Source organism: Schistocerca piceifrons, chromosome 5, assembly GCF_021461385.2.
Source record: "Schistocerca piceifrons isolate TAMUIC-IGC-003096 chromosome 5, iqSchPice1.1, whole genome shotgun sequence".
NCBI lineage: Eukaryota > Metazoa > Arthropoda > Insecta > Orthoptera > Acrididae > Schistocerca > Schistocerca piceifrons.
This window is the reverse complement of record NC_060142.1, coordinates 677,435,905-677,457,682: the sequence shown is the minus strand read 5'-3', so window position 1 is coordinate 677,457,682 and position 21,778 is coordinate 677,435,905. Positions and strand designations below refer to the sequence as shown.

Here is a 21,778-nt window from a genome sequence, read left to right as displayed (position 1 = left end):
GTACGGGGAGATGAAAAAGCTTGCACAGGATAGAATAGCATGGAGAGCTGCATCAAACCAGTCTCAGGACTGAAGACCACAACAACAACAACAACAACATACTTAATTTTATGTATCCTATACTTAATTTTATGTCACACAAAGCATCAAGTTGTTAGCTAATAGGGAATAAAGAGTGCAAAATTTCTGAAGACTTTAAAATAAAATAAAAAAAGAAAAGATGAGCAGGATGTCAAACCGGCTGACTGGAAGCAGGAGAGGCACCATCGGACATTTTAATTTCCACTGTCCTGAATATATTTTGATGGCTTCCAGTACAAAATACACACATTTCAATTCCACAGAATGAAATACAGTGACGTGCGATAGAAGAATGCTGTGTGAAGAGGTGTGGTGCTGCATTTTGGCACACTTAAGATCAAATAACATCTCTTACAATTCCTCGTTCACGTATGTTTTATGTATCAGACTCTTCAGAAAGATGTGCGCTACAAAATGAACATATTTTTGAAAATTCGATTTTTTTTTTTTTTTTTTTTTGATGTCCTATCTCAAATGCTCGAGGGACGCCACTATCTACTATTGGCCCGGTTCGGAAATATCGTAGATACGGGTCTGATGCTCAGAGTAGTCTGAGTTATAATAGGGAAGCAGGTAGTCTCCACATGACCCGTGTTTACATTTAGTGATTTTGCTGTTTCCGCTTTGTCTACTGCACTCACGTCAAATGAAAAAAAAAAAATTGATTTCTTTGGCTGGGAGCTATCACGTGAATTAAAATATATTGACATAATTACGGAAGCCTAAAATACGATATTAGTTTCAGATTTTATTTTATTTCCACCTTTCTGACAATCAAGCATTAATTGCCATGCAGAACAATGAAGTTATTTTTATTGGTTTGCTGAAGAAATTTTCTTTTATTAATCTTTTCTGCTGAGACAGTCAATATATTTGAAACAAAAGGGTTTAATTTCAAACTATTGGCTAGTTTCAACTGTTCGGTGCATTTTAAGTATACGTTTTCATCTTCTAGCACGTATGGCATTATGCCATAACAAAGAACCAGACATGAGATAATAAAGTACTGGTACCCAAGGAAATTTACATCCCAAAACCACATTGAAAAGCTTAATATCAGGTCAATGCCTACTTCACTGGGCATCTGGGACTCATTTAAAAATCAGCTCTTTGATGACGAGCCATGTAGAAGAATTTATAGCCCAGAAGATCACACTTTTATGTCATTATTAAAAAATTTACTGGCACATTTGTGTGATATGTCTTAAAATGTAATACGTACATAAAAGACCAACATTATATGTGAAACCTCAGCTTGTCTTGCAGTGTATTGGCCTTAGAGGCCAATATTATATGTGAAAACTTTATTTTTCTTGTAGCAACATTATATATATTAATTTAAACCATTAATTTTTCGTGTTCATGTGTTTGCGCTAGTTAACAGTGATGTTGCTATTGGCTGACTACACCATGTGTCCGAAGCTCTGAACACCCGCTGTCATTGGTTGGTGAGATCACGTGACATGAGCTATGACTGTCTTACAAATACGCATCGCAATCTAGATTTCAGTGCGTCGGAAAGTAACATGCAGTGTTTGGTGGAATTCGAATTTATACTTTCGTAATACGAAAATATACAGCGTACATGTTACTGCACATCAAACATCTTTCCAAAAGCTGTTTTTTCCCATGAGTTTTGTTTTCTAAAGCACCGGAAATTCTATGCCCATGCATAAAACCATAACCATTCAAAGGATTGATAAGTTATACAGTTCCGAGAGTAAATATACTGTCAATTAAGAGGGAAAAACTATGTTTCCAACCGGGAGAAAGTGTATTTTTAACCAGGAAATCTGGGAGAAATCCGGAAATTTTTTTTCCTTGTCCACATATACACCCTGATATGGTACAGACTATGAAGCAGTCGTTACAATGAAGGATGTCGTGCTTGACCATGTGCTCAGCAACAGGGTGGTCCACTTGTTTCTTGGCTACAGTTTGTTGATGGCCATTCACTGGACAGACAGCTTGTTGGTTGTCATTCCCACATGGTATGCAGCAGGTAGCCCTGCCTTTGATGGGATAGGTGATGTTTGTGACCAGACTGGAGTAGGTGGTTGTGGGAGGATATATGGGACAGGAGTTCAAGCCATGAGGTAAGGGGTTGTGGGAGCAGGTGTTGTGTATGGATGGATTGAGTATATTGTGTAGGTTCGGTGGACAGCGGAGTACCACTGTGAGAGGTGTGGGGAGGACAGTGGGCCGGACATTTGTCATTTCAGGTCATGAGAAGAGGTAGTCGAAACTCGGGAAGAGAATGTAATTCAGTTCCTCCAGTCCTGGGTGGTACTGAGTTATGAGGGGAATGCCCCTCTGTGACCTAACAGTGGGACTTTGGGAGGTGATGGGAGACTGGAAAGAAAAGGCACAGAAGGGTTATTTTTGTACATGGTTCGGAGGATAATAACAACCTGCGAAGTCTTCAGTGAGACCCTTGGCATATTTTGAGAGGGACTGCAGATGCAGCGACCATGGATGACTAGACTGTATGGACAGGACTTCTTGTCATGGATGGGTGGCAGCTGCCAAAGTGGAGATATTGCTGGTGTTTATTAAGTTTGGTATGGACGGATACTGATGTAGCCGTATTTGAGGTGGAGATCAACATCTAGAAAGATGGCTTGTTGGTTTGAGTAGGACCAGGTGAAGCAAATGGGGGAGAAGTTTTTGAGGTTCTGGAGGAATGGGGATGGAGTGTCCTCACCCTCAATCCAGATCGCAAAGATGTAATCAGTTTACCTGAACCAGGTGAGGGGTTTAGGATTCTGGATATTTAGGAAGGATTTCTTTAGATGGCCCATGAACGGATTGGCATAAGATGGTGCCATGCGAGACCAATAGCCGTACCCCGGCTTTGTTTGTAGGTAATGCCTTCAAGGAGAAGTAATTGTGGGTGAGGATATAGTTGGTCATGGCGACTAGGAAGGAGGTTGTTGGTTTGGTATCTGTCAGGCATTGCGAAAGGTAGCCTTCCATAGCAGTAAGGTCATGGGCAGTACAGATGTTAGTGTAAAGGGACGAGCAGGGCTCCTTGTGGAAAAGGGACAGGAAATGTGGAGAGTCAGTGGAGGAAATGGTTGGTATCTTTCATATAGGATGGTAGATTCCAGGTAATAGGTTGAAGGTGTTACTCTACCCGAGCAGAGATTTTCTCAGTGGTGTCACGGTAACCAGTCACAATGGGACATCCTGGGTTGTTGGGTTTATGGACTTGAGAAAGCATGTAGAAGGTAGGAGTGTGGGAAGTGGTAGGGCTGAGCAGAGAGATGGACTCTGGGGAGAGGTTCTGGGATTTGAGGAGTGACTGGAGATCCTGCTGGGTTTCGGGAATGGAATCACGGTGACAAGGTTTGTAGGTTAAGTGCCTGACAGCTGGCAGAGTCCTTCTGCCAGGTAATCTTTGCAGTTCAAAATAACGGTGGTGGGGCCTTTGTTCCCTTCTTGAAATATACCGAGGGTCTCACTGAAGCCTCACAGACCTTTAGTATCCTCCCAACCTTGTACAAAAACAAATCTCCTGTGCCTTATCTTTCCAATCTCCCACCACCTCCCAAAGTCCCATCGTCCAGTCACAGAGGAGCATTCCTCTCATAACTCAATACCACCCAGTACTAGAGCAACTGAATTACATTCTCCGCCAGGGTTCTGACTACCTCTTGTCGTGCCCTCAAATGAGAAATGTCCTGTCCTCTATCCTTACCACCCCTCTCACAGTGGTATTCTGCTGTCCACTGAACCTACACAATATACTCGTCCATCCACACACAACACCTACTCCCACAACCCCTTACCTCATGTCTCATACCCTTTTAATAGACCTAGATGCAAAACCTATCCCATACATCCTCCCACCACCGCCTCCTCCAGTCTGTTCACAAACATCACCTATCCCATCAAAGGCAGGGCTACCTGTGAAACCAGTCATGTGATCTACAAGCTACGCTGCAACCACCGTGCTGCATTCTATGTGGGCATGACAATCAACAAGCTGTCTATCCACATGAATGACTACTGAAAAACTGTGGCCAAGAAACAAGTGGACGAGTCTGTTGCTGAGCATGCAGCCAAACATGACATCCTATATTTCAATGACTGCTTCATAGCCTGTACCATATGGATCCTTCCCACCAACACCAGCTTTTCTGAGTTGCACAGCTGGGAGCTTCCCTTGCAACCCATCCTACATTCCTGTAACTCTCCTGGCCTCAAGCTTCATTAGTTATTGTCCTCACCCATCCAGCCCCTCCCTGCTCCCATTCCAGCACTACACAGCCCCTCATTCTACCATTGCCCCCAGTCTTTTTACTTCTCTCCTTTTCCTCAAACCCCTCCCCCTCCCCCTTACCTCTCCTCTACCCGCCATCTAACCTGCAGCCCAGCACTGCACACCACCCCTACCCTACTATCCCTCCCCCTCCGCACCCCAGCATCCTCCTTAACCCCACACAGATTCCACTCCCATCAGGCACTGGTGCTGCTGCTCGCAGTGTGGTTTCAGTTGCCTGAGACTGCAGTCGTGTGTGTGAAATGTGTGTGTGTGTGTGTGTGTGTGTGTGTGTGTGTGTGTGTGTGGTCTATTGTTGACAAAGTCCTTCCTGACCGATAGCTTTAAATGTGACAGTCTTTTTGTTGTGCCTATCTGTGCCTCAGCATCTCCACTGAATGGTGAGTAGCAACTTTCCTTTTCATATATCAAGATAAGTTTATGATTATGAAACAATCAAATCAGAATATCAACAATATTTCAAAAATGATAGATTGCTACTCACCGTAAAGGTGACATGTTGAGCTGCAGACAGACACAATGAAAGGACTTTTACACACTGAACTTTGTGCCAAAGCCTTCTTCAGAAAGGAAAACATTCACAAAAGCAAGCACATCTCACCCACAGATGACCACTAACTCAATGTGCAATAGTCTTTTTGTTGTGCCTCTCTGTAACTCAGTGTATCATCTTTGCAGTGAGTACCAATATATCCTTTTCATAATGTTGTTTATCATTATGAATCTTTTCAGTAACTATTGATAAATTTTACGTTATTAAAAACTAACCTAAAACTCTTCTCAAAGTTCTCTCTTTCAAGCTGTATGTATTGGTTCATCTTTTTGAATCATGAATTGAAGTCTGTACATAGAAACATCCTGTTGAGATGACAGAAACTGAATGTTTCTTTTGTGTGTGTTTGTATATGCTCTTCTTGCTGTAGATATTTTTGGGTGAGATGGTACCCTTTTACAGATTTTGTTCACCTGACTTACTTAGTGAAGTAGCTGCGCTATTTTGGGTGAGATTGCATCCTTTTACAGATTTTTTTCACCTGACTGCGCTAACAGAATAGCAATGTGGAAAACACAAGTCTGAAAACTACTTATTGGACTAACCAAAATGAAACAATAATACAGTATCCAAAAGAATAACTGACTTGACCCCAACCGTGGATCGACACAAATACAAAATAAATAATAATAATAATAATAATAATAATAATAATAATAATAATAATAAAGACCCAGCGCTTCACGGGGAGCAAACACAAACAGTTCTACAACGTCCAGAGGTTCATCGAGTATACCAAGAGATCGGCCAGCTTGAAGAGGCATCTGGCACTGGCTGCCGGGGCAGCAGTTGTGTATCCTTCCAAGTGGGGTGTCGAACTGCCATTTGCCAGCAGTGCACCACCTTATAAAGCCCGTTGGTGGTTGTATCTGCTGTAACTATTTGTGAACACGTACCTGGCGTAGCAAAGTTGCTCCTAGGCTAGCTGCGACCTCTGGTGAAGCTGCTCTGCAGGCTCCGCAAATGGGTTGCGGTCCCTGGTGGCCATTAGTGGAGACCTGGCAGTGTGTTGTATTGTGGCCTCCAGTAAGTCTTTCTTTTGACAACACAGGTGACGTAGGTTTTCCTGGTGGATATACACCCTGTGATGCAGGCATCCCGTGATTGTTGGATGTAAAGTGGGATACTGATGCAGTAGGCGCTACAATGTTCGAAGTGTGTGGCCACAGCAGTTAGCTTTCTTTTTATTTCCGTTTTCCTGGATTTGCTTGAGTTTGAGATGTTCCATTACTTGTTTGTTGCAGTTAATATAGGCAACCTTTCCAAATGAAATCTGGAAACCAACTTTTCTGTAATTTCTTTTAAGAGTTCAACCTGTTTCTGGGCTATAACATAATTTGCAAATGGAAGGCAATGTATCTTTAATATTAATCTACCTCTGCTTAAAGTAACTGGCTGGTTAAGTTTATAGGACAGATTCCAGCTTGTGTGATGGTTGCATTACTTTCTCAAGTATGCTCTTGAAGGGTTTGAAGTTTATGGATGTACACACCAGGTTATTTCCACAGAGCATTTGTTATGTTAAAATCAGCAATAGGCTCAAAATTTTCTCTGTAAAAGGTGTGCCTAGCCTAAATATTAAATATAGCTTGATATTTTCTGAATATGAGCTTGAGTTGTAGTGCTCTGTTACGTAGATGCTGTGATAATATTTTGTTTGTGACTCATAGTGATAATACGCATATCAGTTACATCCCATTTATTGTTCTAGGGGTTATTTAATACTATTCCAAATCTTCTGGAATATGTTCTGTTTGCCAGGAGTTTTATTTCTATAATTATGCTAGTTACACTTACAGTGTTCCGATTTAAGCATTTGTTTTGTTGTTAGTTTGTTACATTATCATCTTGTACTCATTTGTCCATATTCATGCCTCACAATTCTTTTGTCTTTCTTACATTAGTATTATCATCAATAACTTTACTTTTACTCCAGTTACTTCAGGCATATCAACGCTCTACCCATTTGAGATTTGTAGTGACTTTTTCAATCTAAACATTATTCTTTTTTGTTTTTTTCTGCTTCCATGCGTTCTTTTCTCCTGACAAATGAAATGCTAAAATTTATGAAATACAATAATCAATGTTTTTATCGGTTTGAAGTATATTTATTAGATCTGATGCAGCCACTTTTTGGCTCAGCAATAGAACACTTTGTTGTTTATGAGTTGATGACAGTTGTTTTAATCTTATTTTCATGTCCCTCTGTCCTGTTTTCCACTTTGAACATAATCAGACTCATTTCCACAGAGTATAAGTTTGCCTAATGGTTAGGGCTCTGGACTCTCATCTGACCATTGAAATTTAGGTTTCTATTGGACTCCATGAATTGGTTAAGACAAATGCTAGGCAAATTCCTTTGGGGAGAACATGACCAATTTCGTGTACCATTCCAAGCTTGTGCTACAATTGTAATGACCTCATAATTGCCAGGATGTACAACTTTAATCTTCCTTTTTTCGTTCTCTGTTCGTGTTGTTGTTGTTATGAGGTTTGTAACTGCTGTTCACTGTTGTTGTTGTTGTTGAGGACTGCACTTGCTGTTATGCGGCTGCTGTACAGTCCTTTGTATAAAGAAACAGAATTACTTCACACAGCTTACTGTTGGCATCCTCAGCAATCATTTTTGTGAAGTAATTGATGACCAGTCATATCTTCACTTCTTTAGGGGATAGATGTTTAAACTCAGTGTGTTTCTTTCTTTTTTTAATTCAGTGATCACAAATATTTCATTCCAATGTCCAATTTTTTCTAAAATTGAACTGGCAATTTGTCTCGTTGGTGCCACGTAAGTATTGTATCCAAGTTAGAGACAAACTAAGCTTTCCTGCAACTATATACTGATACACATTAGCACCGAATGTCAGGAACACTGAGTGCCCCAATAACAATCTAACAATCATTGTACATAAAAACATCAAATTAAAACTTAAACTCAAATGTGTCCACACCACCATGAAATGAAAGACTTGACTGTCAGTTTGTGCTCTGTATTCCTCCTAATATGCACATTGACTTTTCAAGTACTTAGGATTTTCCCAGTTTAGTGTCCAGTCTATATGAAGCCACATGAACTTGATGCTATCACATCTGTTTAACTTGTAGTTATTAAATGGCACTATATATTCCTGTGAGTTTTCATGGTTTGAGAGAATATGCATAAAAATTATCTTTTCTTTGGTTGGATGAAAGGGAACTAACAGTAAGTCATTGGAAGACTTTATATAAGGTATTGTTAATGCCTTGTTAACAAAAGTTCAGGTACAGTGCTTGTGTCATCTGTGAACATAGTAAAATTCTTGCGCGTAACTTGATGATTGGCCAATGAAAAACTCTTGCCAGTTTTAACAACAGTCTGATTCAATGTTGGAAAGATGGTCAGATTTTTGTCACTTCATCATTGATATGGCTTATGTGTTGTTGTTGTGGTCTTCAGTCCAGAGACTGGTTTGATGCAGCTCCCCATGCTACTCTATCCTGAGCAAGCTTCTTCATCTCTGAGTAACTACTGCAACCTATATCCATCTGAATCGACTTAGTGTATTCATCTCTTGGCCTCCCTCTATGATTTTTACACTCCACACTCTGCTCCAGTACTAAATTGGTGATCCCTTGATGCCTCATAATGTGTCCTACCAACCGATCCCTTCTTCTAGTGAAGTTGTGCCACAAATTTCTCTTCTCCCCAGTTCTATTCAGTACCTTCTCATTAGTTACATGATCTACCCATCTAATCTTCACCATTCTTCTGTAGCAATACATTTCGAACGCTTCTATTCTCTTCTTGTCTAAACTATTTATTGTCCAGTCTCACTTTCATACATGGCTACACTCCATACAAATGCTTTGAGAAAGAACTTCCTGACACTTAAATCTGTACTCAATATTAACAAATTTCCCTTCTTCAGAAGCGCTTTCCTTGCCATAGCCAGTCTACATTTTATATCCTCTCTGCTTCGACCATCATCAGTTATTTCGCTCCTCAAATAGCAAAACTCCTCTACTATTTTAAGTGTCTCATTTCCTAATCCAATTCCCCACCACCACTTGATTTAATAAGACTACATTCCATTATCCTCATTTTACTCTTGTTGATGTTCATCTCACATCCTCCTTTCAGGACACTGTCCATTTCATTCAACTGCTCTTCCAGATCCTTTGCTGTCTGTTATTCTCCATGGATTTTAATTCCTACTCCAAATTTTTCTTTTGTTTTCTTTTGTACATCACCCTTGTATAGTATCTATCTTACCCCTAGTGATATATGCCTCTACATCCTTGCATTTGTCCTCTAGCCATGCCTGCTTAGCCATTTTGTACTTCCTGTCAGTCTCATTTTTGAGATGTTCGTAATTCTTTTCACCAGCTTCATTTAGTGCATTTTTATATTTTCTCTTTTCATCAATTAAATTCAATATCTCTTCTGTTACCCAAGGATTGCTTCTAGTCCTTGCCTTTTTACCTACTTGATCCTCTGCTGCCTTCACTGTTTCATCTCTCAAAGCTACTTATTCTTCTCCTACTGTATTTCTTTCACCTGTTCTTGTCAATCGTTCCCTAATGCTCTCTCTGAAACTCTCTACAACTTCTAGTTCTTTCAGTTCATCCACGTCCCATCTCGTTAAATTCCTATCTTTTTCCTGTTTCTTCAGTTTCAATCTACAATTCATATTCAACAGATTGTGGTTAGAGACCACATTGCCTGTCGAAATGTCTTACAATTTAAAACCTGGTTCCTAAATCTATGTCTTACCGTTATATAATCTATCTGAAACCTTCCAGTGTCTCCAGGCCTCGTCCACATTTACAACTTTATTTCATGATTCTTAAACCAAGTGTTGGCTATGATTAGGTTATGCTATGTTCAAAATTCTACCATGCAGCTTCCTCTTTCATTCCTTATCCCAGTTCACATTCACCTACTACTGGTCCTTCTCTTCCTTTTCCTACTATCAAATTCCAGTCCCCCATGACTATTAAATTTTCACCTCCCTTAACTATCTGAAACCATCCGAATAATTTATTTTATCACAACATACATTTCTTCAATCTCTTCATTTGTGGATGTAGTTGGCATATAAACTTGTTCTACTGTGGTAGGCGTGGGCTTTGTGTCTATCTTTGCTACAATAATGTGTTCACTATGCTGTTCATAGAATATTATCTACATTCCTATGTCTTATGTATCAAGAATGTTTCTTCACTGATAAAAGGAGTACACTTTTTATCTCAGAAAATCACATTTTTAATTGCAAATCTATTTGAAATAATTTCTCTTCAAGTTCATACATTAACAATATTCAACAGTAATAACTAGGAAATACTCCTGGCATTTGGCTATGCATTTTCTAATATTCATTTTATGCTAGTCAGTATCTTTTTTAAAACATTTACAAAAGCTTTTGCACATTAGATAATATTCAGAATTTCAGTAAACAATTCTAACTGCTATTAATTTGTGTACTTGTATATGTCTGTTTTCATAATCTTTGTTTAAAATGCTTTTATTAATGTTAGATTTCCCATTCTGAAGAACTGTTTCTTGCTGCACACTACATAAACTGCAGGAACTGAAAAATATGTGAACTGTGCCCTGTAAGACAGTTAACTTTACATTTAATTGAGCAAATAAATAATATGAAGATTGAAAAATAAACAGTAAATAATAAAAGAGGGGCAGGAATTTGTCTCATACTTAAAAACCTGAATTTGTATCTAAACTGTCTTCCACTTACTTATTCTATTTTTTGTTTTATCTCAGTATCTAATTTCTACACTATTTGTCATACATACGTACATCTTGTATCAGTTTTTATTTTGAATGTCCAAGAGCTACTTAAAACAATTTTTGGAAAGCCTAATAGAAACACACATCTTGACAGAAAATATGCTTCACACTGAGATATTTACCAGAGAGCATGTAATTTAAGTCACCTGTTAAAATGGAATGGGAAGTAAGTGATCTATCATTTGACAGTGCTGAATGGTACTAATGATTGCCATGGATTTTCTCATACTGTTCTTACAGTGGTTCAACCTTTAGGGTGAATACACATTTGCTTTTAAAGTCAGCAGCAGAATTTATAAGTAGTCCCATTCATTCTGCAATATTTGATTGGTCTCAGACTGCCTAGAGCATGAAAATGCCATTTCTCCAACCACTGACTCCACAGGCAACTTTTGCTCTTTGTGCCGAATGCTGTAAATATATGTCTGTTGATAAGGTCATGATCAAGGACTGCAAAGGTATTATGCTGGTCACTTTCCTGCAGGAATGTTGGACCATTAATGTGTCTACTGATGCTGTCTTCTCTGCCAAGTTTTAGCTGTGTAGTACTCAGCAGTTTCTGCACAACTGATTTCAATTCTGTCCACAAAATTTATCTGGAAATGGCATAAAAATTGTTTTGTCAACAAAATTTCACCCGAATGGTGGACGAATGTATAGAAAAGTAACAAAACATTACATTTTCATTAAATCTGAACAACAAAAATTTAATTACAAAAGGCTTATCTATATTTGATATACTCTTGTTTGTTGTCTGAATAGTTTTACACAATGTAATTCAGAAATTTTAGCAATTTCAAAATTTTGGAGCACCCTCCACCAACCTCAGCCCATCAACAGCTTGGATCATCTATCTCCAACTATAGGAAATAGAGCAAGTGCAATTCTGTCATGGTCAAATGAGACAACGAATGCTTTGGTGGATGAGAGACTCTGTGCATTCGTCCTGCATAGCTGAAATATACTACAGTGTGACTGAAAACTAAACAGGACATTTAAGTTGAGTCAAAGTATTTTGGGAAGGCTTTGTTTACAGTTTCTCGTGGTGTTGGATGCAAGAGATGTTCTAGGTATTCTGGCAAACTGATGGTGCTTGAGAACACAATTGATACATGGAATAGCATTGATGATCCAATTTGTAAGTGACTGTTAGTACACATTCTGTTCAAAATACATCTTAACGATTGAGTAGGCCAGGTAAATAGGGACAACAGTTGTGTTGCACACAAAACTAATGAAATAGTGTCAACATGTGAAGGTGAATTGTTTCTTATATGGTGCCAGAATGTGCAGAGGGAAGGAAGTGACTTTTCCCAAAACTGACAATTGCTGTTCTTTGAACATTAGTATTAAAAGCATTTATATCTCCCAGATTTGTCATATATATCCTGTGTACCACACCAATATATTTCTGCAGGGCATGGTCTAAATCAATGGATTAAACTGTGGAAACAGGAAGAGTGGATAATAAATGGGTGACAGGATTGATTTCAGTTTAGTTCATTTTTCATGTGCTTGCTGTGTTTGTTCTGATTTCCAGTTCCTCTGCCCATCTGTAGCCTGCCAAGTTGGTTTGCAATTCCTTTTTTGTCCCAGGATTCTCATCAGAATTTTTTTCTTCCTTTCTGATGGTTCTGATTTTTAGGTTTTCTCCCATTATCATCTTTCCAGATGCATAAAGTATGTTTTCCAGAATAAAATTCAAACATCACTTGCAAATATATATTTATTTTGCTTTACCAGCATCGACAAATTAATTTGTCGTCTTCAGAAGACTACAAAATTACGGCTGTACATTTATATAATGTATAAGAAGTATATCACAGAAACGTACTTAGTATTGGTTTAGCAAATGTCAATATCTTCTTTATAGAAGCAAAATGCCATGATATGTCCAGAAATATACATATTGTGTGTAATTATTGTAAACACCGATTGACAATTTACAGTAACTGTGTATATATTTCCATGTCAATCTGTTGTGCTAGCAGTGAGGAACCTATATGAAAACTATAACAAAGGTATATAAAGAAATATTCTGAAATATATACCACAGCTGCTGATAATTATAACCATGTATAAAATACTTAGATTTTTTTCAATCATGTTATAATTTCGTTATTTTGCTATTTTGGCAGATTTTTTTTTTATATCTGTTCCAAGTGAGTTTGCATGTACTTGGTAGTTTAGCACGTAATTCTTAGGTAGGTTTCCTATTTAGTCCTTCGAGACCGATGATCTTACGTAAATATTTAAATTTGTCCATAGAGGATATTTTGTCAGATCTTGTGATTAAAGGCTGGAGGACTGCAATGTTTGTCATCAAATGGTATGCAGTGAAGGTGCTTGTTGTAGAGTTCTTTTCATATGGCAACTACAACTACACATGTCCATTTTTATTAAATGAAGAAAACTGCAGTGGTCATTGAGCCAGTAATATTTTATTGTTTATGACCAGTTTCAGAATGATATAATTGAGTCTTCCAACATACACTGTATGCAACAGTGGAAACTGTGTATTACAGTTAGAGATAAGTAATCATTCTAAAATGAAAATGTAACAGCAAACTGATGACCAAACATTACTCACGTGCAACATAAAACAACTATGACTGAATGTTACTCACATACAGCATAAAATAACCAAGGTTGTCTTCCATCCTGTGTTGTATGTGGGACAAAAGTTCTGTTTCACACTTTATAAAACAGAGCAACAAAAACAATTATCGAAAAATTATTTAATTGGATAGAAAAAAATCTACTCGCCAAGCAGCGACAAAACACACACATAAAAGACAGTTGTAATTGGCAAGCTCTCAGGTTTTAAAATCTTGTCTGATGCAGTCCCTAACAGTCTGTCTTTCCTTCTAATCCCATACAGTAAGTCTCCCATGACCAACAGTTCTCGATGACTTTCCTGAAATCTATCCCTTTACGTTGACCTCTCCAGTCCTTTACCTTCACCCCTCTTCCTTCCCCTTCAACCTTCTGCCTGAAGAAGGAGCCACTGACTCTGAAAGCTGTCTTGTATGTGTGTGTGTTCTGCCACCACTTGGTGAACAGATATTTTATCTGTCCAATTAAATAACTTTATAAGATAGGGAACTGAAGAAATTAGCAAAATGAAGAAAACCATTATAAAACCACTATCCGCAAAATCACAAAACCACTAAGAAATGTTAAAAAATTTACCACTCAAGTTAGGTTTTTTTGCCTTTTTTGTCTGTTCTGGAGAATTAATTTTTTTTTCTATAGAAATGGTTAATGTATTAGTTACACATCTTGCTTCGCTTTATACATCGATGTTCTATCTCTCTTCCTCCCTAGTTTTTAAAATATCCTTACTCCTTTATTTGGTTTTCTCACTCCAGGTTAAGCCTTCCACTTACCATAGCTGTGTGCAACAACTTTATTTGCATCATGTGTGCCAAGTGCTCTCACTGCTGTCTCTCCTCAGCTGTGCATATTATGCGGTCCTTTCCCTTTTCAGAATTTCTTAGGTATTTTGCAATTCTGCAGAAAATGGTTTTCTAACAGAGTTCTTCAGCATGGTAGCTTCTTAGGTTTCCTATTTTATAAAGTGGAACATGGAGCTTTAGTTCTACAGACAGCATTTGCGGGGTGGGGGGCAACCTTAGTTCTTTTACATTGTACGTGAGTAATGCTTGCTCATCTGTTTGCTGTTACATTTTCATTTTAGAATGACTGCAATTGTAACATATTGTTTCCATCATTACCCGGTATGCCAGAAGATGGAATTATATTACCAATTTTGTAGCTTTCAGTATTTAAGTACTTGGATTCATTTTAATCACATTCTCCACAACTAAATTGAACAATAGTGGAGATAAGCTATCCTCCTCATTTAATCTTGAGTAATGCACAAAAATGTAACTTTCCATGTTTCATCTGTCACATTTTGTGTGATCAGTTGTTTGGGAGGAGGGGGAGGCACATCTATGTCGTATTTTATTTACTTACTAATTTTTAACTGGAAATTCCTGTAGTATAAACAGTGACTGTCCATTTATGGGATCTTATGCCCTTTTGGAGTCCATGAGTATAATTAGTATTTATTTTGTTTTGAAAATTTAACATTTGCTCTACGCACAGTCCAGTTTTCCAAAACCTTGCCTGGTATTCTCCAAGTGGTTATTTTAGTAACTTATTCAGTAGGGATTTAAAGAGGACTTTGAGCTGGCTGGGAGTTAAGAGACTTCTGTATGGTTGCTTATGTTTTATTTCTCCCCTTTTTTGTGAAATGGATTAAACTGGTATCACATACATATGTCCAGACAATATTTTTATCATTTTTTATGCTCGCCAGGGCTCTAGTGCCATTATCCAAGAAAGTTGATGAAGTTAATTTTAATAGTTACTACTGCCTAGAGCTATCTTTGCCAAATAACCCAAGTAACATTTTGGAAGATCTGTTGCCACAGAACTACCATAACACTCATGTAGCTAAGGTGGCTGAGTATATAGAACACTACTTAACAAGGACCATTGGAAACATGGGCATTGAAAGTAAGTGAACACAGAAGAGCCATCTCCACTCAATGCAACCTTTTAAGAGTCATTTGACAGTGACTGGATGGCTTGTGAAAAACTAACTGTTGGGGAGTTCACTGGTTGTGTATATGTCTTGTGGTTGAGACATAGGAACTGCCGCTTGTGGGCATGGGGGCAAACATTGTACACCCAGTTCCTGCTGCTGTTGGCTAATAGCTTCTTTGAAATTGTGCAAGAATTCACTTAATTAATTTGTTTGATGTGTTGAACTGGAAAATTCACTGTCAAGATGGTGTAGGGACCAACCGAGAAACAACAATGATTTTGTGTGCATCTGTATTGAACAGTTCCTGTTGCATCAGGAAAATAAATTAATTAAATTTATGCAAGCCAAAACCATATTCTTCCTCCAGTACATCTGGCACATTATCAACAAAGATAACAGAAACATGCTAATTATCTCAAATTTTGCATATATACTTATGGTGGAGTTTAATTTCACAGAATAGTGATTTTGTCTTAATAGTGTAACACTGTTGATATGAAACTTCCATTAATTTTTGTCACTGCCAATCATATGTGATACAAGTTACATGTTTCTCTGGTCACTTTATGTGTACGTAATTTCTATGTCAGGCAGTGTAGAGTCCTGATCCACTTTTCCTTTGCATTCATTTACAAATACAGTTTTCAACTGATTAGCTTGAGGTCTGATCAGAAAATGAACAGTTTTCTAGAGATTTATGTTTGATATTATCATTTTAGTGCTGTTTAATTTGTATTTGATAGTTAATTTGTAGGCATTGTTCACAAGGCACAATTTAAAATGTATGCTGTTGATATGATGTTAGATATACATTGCACTAACTGTTTGCATGTTCCTAGCCCAATAGCAATGCTGATGGTACTATTACCAAGGTAAAGTACACTACACACACAACTACACTGCACGTCTTCTATTTTCCTGTTGTTACAAAAGTGCATTATTCATTATACCAGTCCAATTAAAAGGCCACAGAATCTGACTGACTTGATGCTTAATTATAAAATATTTTCAGCCACCAACTGGAGGCAGTCTGTTTGCCAAAAACACATTCTACATCTAAAGCATAAAAATATATTGGTGAAATTACATCTACAGGTATCACATATCACTGCAGGAAATGTTTTAATTTCAGTCTACATATGTATATCTTTATATTTAAACTCTCAAGAAATCCTAAATATTTAAATAATTTGGATACAGGCTGTTATGGATGGGCATGCATGGAGGAAACTTGGTTTGGCTTTTGGTGTAATTTTTTTATGAAAATGTACATTTGCTTCATGTATTTGAGTTTGGAATGTCTGTTTTAAAAATAGAGACAATTGACACTGTATAAATATATAAAAGTCAGATCTGTGGCATTTTAGTTCAGAGATTATGAACATATTAACTGGATGTATAATACTATTTCATACAATGAATTTCACCTCATTGTATCATTTGGTCATTGACAAATATCTCTTATGTTTTTGATAATTACGTAATGAATGGAATTTTGGTGTGTTTTGAAAAAAAGTGTTTTGTAAACTTAATAGAGCTTCAGATTGTTATTTTCACAATATTCATAACAAAGATAGTGTATGTCAGTTATTTGTTTGCAAACCGAAATGGGATCATAAAGGTTACCTTAAAATTTCTTTATTACACTCTGTGTGTTATTTTATACTACATTTGTATTTATCATGAAAGCTGTGGTGTTTGGTATTACTTGTGAGAATTCTTATCTGTAACTACTGTGTGATTCCTGCATCTTTTATATACATCACATAGCCATTGTCCTAAGTAGAATGTTTTTAATTTTCACTGTGCTAACAGAAATATATTTACAAATAACATTGTGTCAAGTCAGAGTTTTTGTACTACACTACCATTATTTTGCTAATAACAGTTCAGCAGAAGTTCAACAATTTTTCATCTCTTCCCCAGCTCTCCATAACTTTTGTTGCAGCTTACATTATGCATATTTGTTAGTAATTAATCAATTGACTACAGACTACAAGAAAAATCATATCAAGAATCAAGGGCACCCATACCCAGTTGCAAGGGGGAGGGGGCTGCAGCTCCCCCATCCCCCATTTTCCCAGCTTTCAGGTGTTCTACTTTCAAGAAAATGATTTAAAATTTGGTATTATGCAGGTTTCTAACAGGTTCAGAACTGGACCTTTGTTTATGGCTACTTACAAGTTGCCATTCATCTACCAAAGTATTAAAAATACCCCATACCCCGTCCCCCTGCCCCTTAAAGACTGTTGTATGAGTCCCCTTGCCAAGAATGTACAACATCAGTAATCAATCAGTTCTATATAATCAATATGTTATGCTATTTTGCTATTTACACTGTCATTTTTCTGTTATGCTGAGATGACATTATCATTCAAGTGAAGATGTTCTGACAGAAAAGTATTACAAACAGTGTACTTTTTGCACTGCTTTTATTTATTTATTTATTTTTCTAGGTTATTTCAGAACTTAACAGTATAAGCCACAGTTGTTTCTTCTCTTATAGTTCAATGTATCTTTCAAATGTCTTCAAGGTACCAAAACATTAATAATCATGATTTGGAGGAAGCATATTGTTGCAGTTTACATTAAATAGTACTGTTTTGAAGAAATTTATTCTTCAATAAGCTGCTTTATGACACCCCAAATATGAAAAATGTAAATTAAATGGCATAAGTTACCTAGTTTTGACAGCTGCTTCCTTCTTGTAATCTACAGTTTGACTTGCTCCACATCCAGGAAGGTCCTCATTCATTCTTGGCTCTACAGAACAGCAGGAGCAAATGAATGAATGTAGTTCATACATTAACTAAATTGTCAATTATTGCATACCTTCACAGGTTTGTCAAGTACAACTGCTATTTATGAACTAAAGCAGTAATTTTCTTTTCTCTGTTTGTGTTGTTGGCACTAATGCTCTATTATTTGTTTGTTTTGAACAAGGGGGAATTTTCCTACTCTTTTGTATTTTAACACTTATGATAAATTTGTTTGCAGGAAAAAACATGGACATTACCAGAGAAGGTAACTTCTGTGAATTTATTTCCATTTTGTTGCAGTGCTTCAAATGTATTTTGGTGGTACTTGCTGCCCTGTTGGCTGCCACAGTTTTGCTTTAAGCATTGGTTCAGCTACAGTAATTTATATCTCACTAATATTTGCTGATAGTGTTGCAGTATATACTAATGCTATATTCCATAGCATTTTATTGTCCTATTTCAGCTTTTATTGTAGCATTAACGTGTAATCTTGATGCAAAAATAATTTGTGATGCACCTGCTGCTAACTTATTAAAGTTCCTTCAGAACCTCTTTGTGACTAACTGCTTCCTGTTCCTTACATTTTACAAATGGTGTGTATTGTAATTAAGCATTCTTGTACTTTATGTGTACAGTTAAACTATTGGAAGAGAAGTGCATTTATTGTTGCTAGTGTGAGGTAAGAGTTGCTGTACTCTCCATAAGGCCTGTTTTTTTTTTTTCTTCTTTTCTTTATCTTACATTCGCTGTGGGTTTTCATAATATAATCTTGGACTTGATTAATAAAAGAATATGCATAATTTTAAAAAAAATATGTTTTAATAACTAGACCCCAAAACAAATAGACGTAAATTATAATTGTCAACTGCTTTGGTTTGTACGTGTCTTATAATGAGTTTTATTAAACTCGAGCAATATGAATAGTCACCCCATTCATAAATTTTTACTGTTCTGATTGACTGACTTTAGTAAACTTGTGTAGTATCTAATTATTAGAGGTACAAGACTCTGATATGGAATTGGTAGTTGGTGATCAAGGAGTCCAATGTAAAGTTTTCTGAAACTTTGTACCATTTGTCTACATTTGAAGTAAATTGTTCTAGTTTGAGACTTCTGGCAGAGGACTGGGTAAAAATGAGAGCAGAGAACAGGATTCTAGAAGTAACAGGGGGTACTACTCACCTCTCAACCTCAGGGTACATAGCTGATGGGATGTAGGGTTGTTGATGCAGGACACTCACTTGTAGACAACAACCATCAGTTAAAGAAGGCTTGCTAAGGTATTTGAGGCTCTACCATAGCTGAACATGGGATCTCCATGATTCTTATTTCACAAACGTACAACATTCCCAACAGGAAGGATATATCATGTTTATCTCATACTATTTGAGCACCCTGAACATGCCCAGGGATCTTTTCTAGGAAAAGCAGTCATGATCTTTACCATCCATGCTATGTGTTATGGGTACTGTTGTATGTAATTCAATCTTTGACAGTTAAAACCTCATCTGTGAACTGACTGAAAGCATTTGGAATTTTGAAATTTGGATATATAATCACACATACCGGTAAATATCTCACTGGTAGATCATGTAAACAATGATGGTATATTTTATCATGCTGGCAAATATCATGAAAGCATATATACCACCAGATGGAAGAAATCAATGTATTTTGTGTACATTTTTCAAATCTAGAAGTACAGTTAAATATAAATCATGACCAAGGACAGATAGAACGAAAACATGTACCTATTCACAGTTGCAGAATCTCCATAAGGGGTTTTGCCACCCCAGGTGTTGTCAAATTGAATACATCACCTGAAAATATAGATAGAACATCACCAATCTTCTGTTAGGAGACTGCACTTAAATAGGAAAGGAGAAGGAGCTCTTCTCCATTACCCCCTGTCACAGGATACTGTGCTAAACTTCTTGTGTGATGGGGCGCAGATCATTTCATTCCTCTGTTGCAATCTCCTTGGCCAACCAGTATCTACACTGCTACTGGGATATGCATCAGCTTCACAAGAGCAGTAAATAGTTTCTTGTATCAGTAAATATACTTATTAATAGAGGACAGAATGACTTAGGAGATCAGTTTGGGTTTTAGAGAAATGTAGGAACATTCAAGGCAATACTATCACTTGCCTTAGAAGATAGGTTGAAGAAAGATAAATCTACATTTATAGCATTTGTAGATTTAGAGAAAACTTTTGAAAATGTTGTCAGGGATACACTTTTCAAAATTCTGAGGGCAACAAGGACAAAATACCTTAAGTGGAAGGTTACCTACAACTTGTACAGAAATCACACGGCAATCTCAACAGTCAAAGCAGTAGCAAAGTAGGAAGTGAGGCAGGGTTTGTAGCCTATCCACAAATTTATTCAAACTATATAGTGAGCAAGCAGTATGGGAAACCAAGGAGAAATTTGGATAGGGAGTTTAAGTTCAGGAAGAAGAAATAAAAATTGTATGGTATGTCAGCAACATAGTAATCTTGTGAGATACCGCAAAGAAGCTGGAAGATAATTTGGACAGAATGGATAGTCTCTTTAAAAGAGATTACAAGGTGAAAATGAACAAAATTGAAACTAAGGGTAATTGAATGCAGTCAAATTAAATCATGTGATGCAGAAGGGATTAAATTATGAAATGAGATACCAAAAGTAACTGATGAATTTTTCTACTTCTGATAAAAAATAACTGAGGATGACTGCTTAAGAGGATCATCCCAGGTGAAATGTTCCTCATGGATGTAGAATACGTCAAAAAATGTTAAACAAGTTTTCATTTAAAAGTTAGTAAATAACATATCACAAAACATTTAATGTTCAATACACTGAGGTATGTGTGATAATTCTTAGGCTCCATGTAGCTACGCATCGTCAAATAGAAATACCATTTTACAACACTTATTTACAATGATTGCATTACTGTACTGAATTTGTACAGAAGTCACATTCATCTACATTATATATGTATGGTGCATAGTGGAGGGCACCTTGTACCACTACTAGCTGTTTCCTTTCCTGTTCCACTCATGGATAGAGCGAGGGGAAAATGACTGTCTACATGCCTCCGTATAAACCCTAATTTCTCGTATCTTATCTTCATGCTTCTCATGCGAAATGTACACTACTGACAGTAGCATTTTTCTGCAGTTGGCTTCAAATTCAGCTTCTCTAATTTTTTTCAATAATGTTCCTCGAAAAGAATGTCACCTTCCTTCCAGGGAGTCCCATTTGCATTCCCAAAGCATCTTTGTGATGCTTGCCTGTCGTTTGAATCTGCTGGAAGCATATCTAACAGCCTGCCCCTGAATTGCTTCACTGTCTTCCTTTAATGTGACCTGGTGCGGATCCCAAACACTCGAGCAGTAGTCAAAAATAGGTTGCACTAGCATCCTATATGCAGTCTCTTTCAGAGATGAACAGCACTTCTCAATCCTCACAAGCTTGTTACATTTCATTTCTCTTTGCAGTGTTACAATCAGATATTCAAATGACATGACTGTGTGAAGCAGGAAACTACTAATGTTGCATCTGAACATTAAGGGTTTGTTTTTCCTACTAATCCACATTAACTTACTTTAGGGTCTGCTGCCATTCGCCACATCAACTAGATATTTTGTCCAAGTAATGCTGTATCATCCTACAATCACTCACCCTTAACACCTTCCCATACAGCATAATCAACAACTAGACATTGCTGCCCATACTGCCCACCAGATCATTTATGTATATAGAAAATC

General features: G+C 37.2%; 1 protein-coding gene across 3 annotated transcripts in view; it reads left to right on the top strand.

Moving 5' to 3' along the window:
- LOC124798185 (voltage-dependent calcium channel subunit alpha-2/delta-3) overlaps positions 1–21,778 on the top strand; it is a 792,806-nt gene that overhangs the window by 590,854 nt on the left and 180,174 nt on the right. For 2 of the 3 annotated variants that reach the window (XM_047261474.1, XM_047261472.1), the window contains one exon: positions 18,263–18,289. The exons of the other annotated variant lie outside the window; for it this stretch is intronic. In XM_047261474.1, the coding sequence (XP_047117430.1) occupies positions 18,263–18,289 (27 nt within the window). The remainder of the gene's footprint in view (positions 1–18,262; positions 18,290–21,778) is intronic. 3 annotated transcript variants of the gene reach the window in all.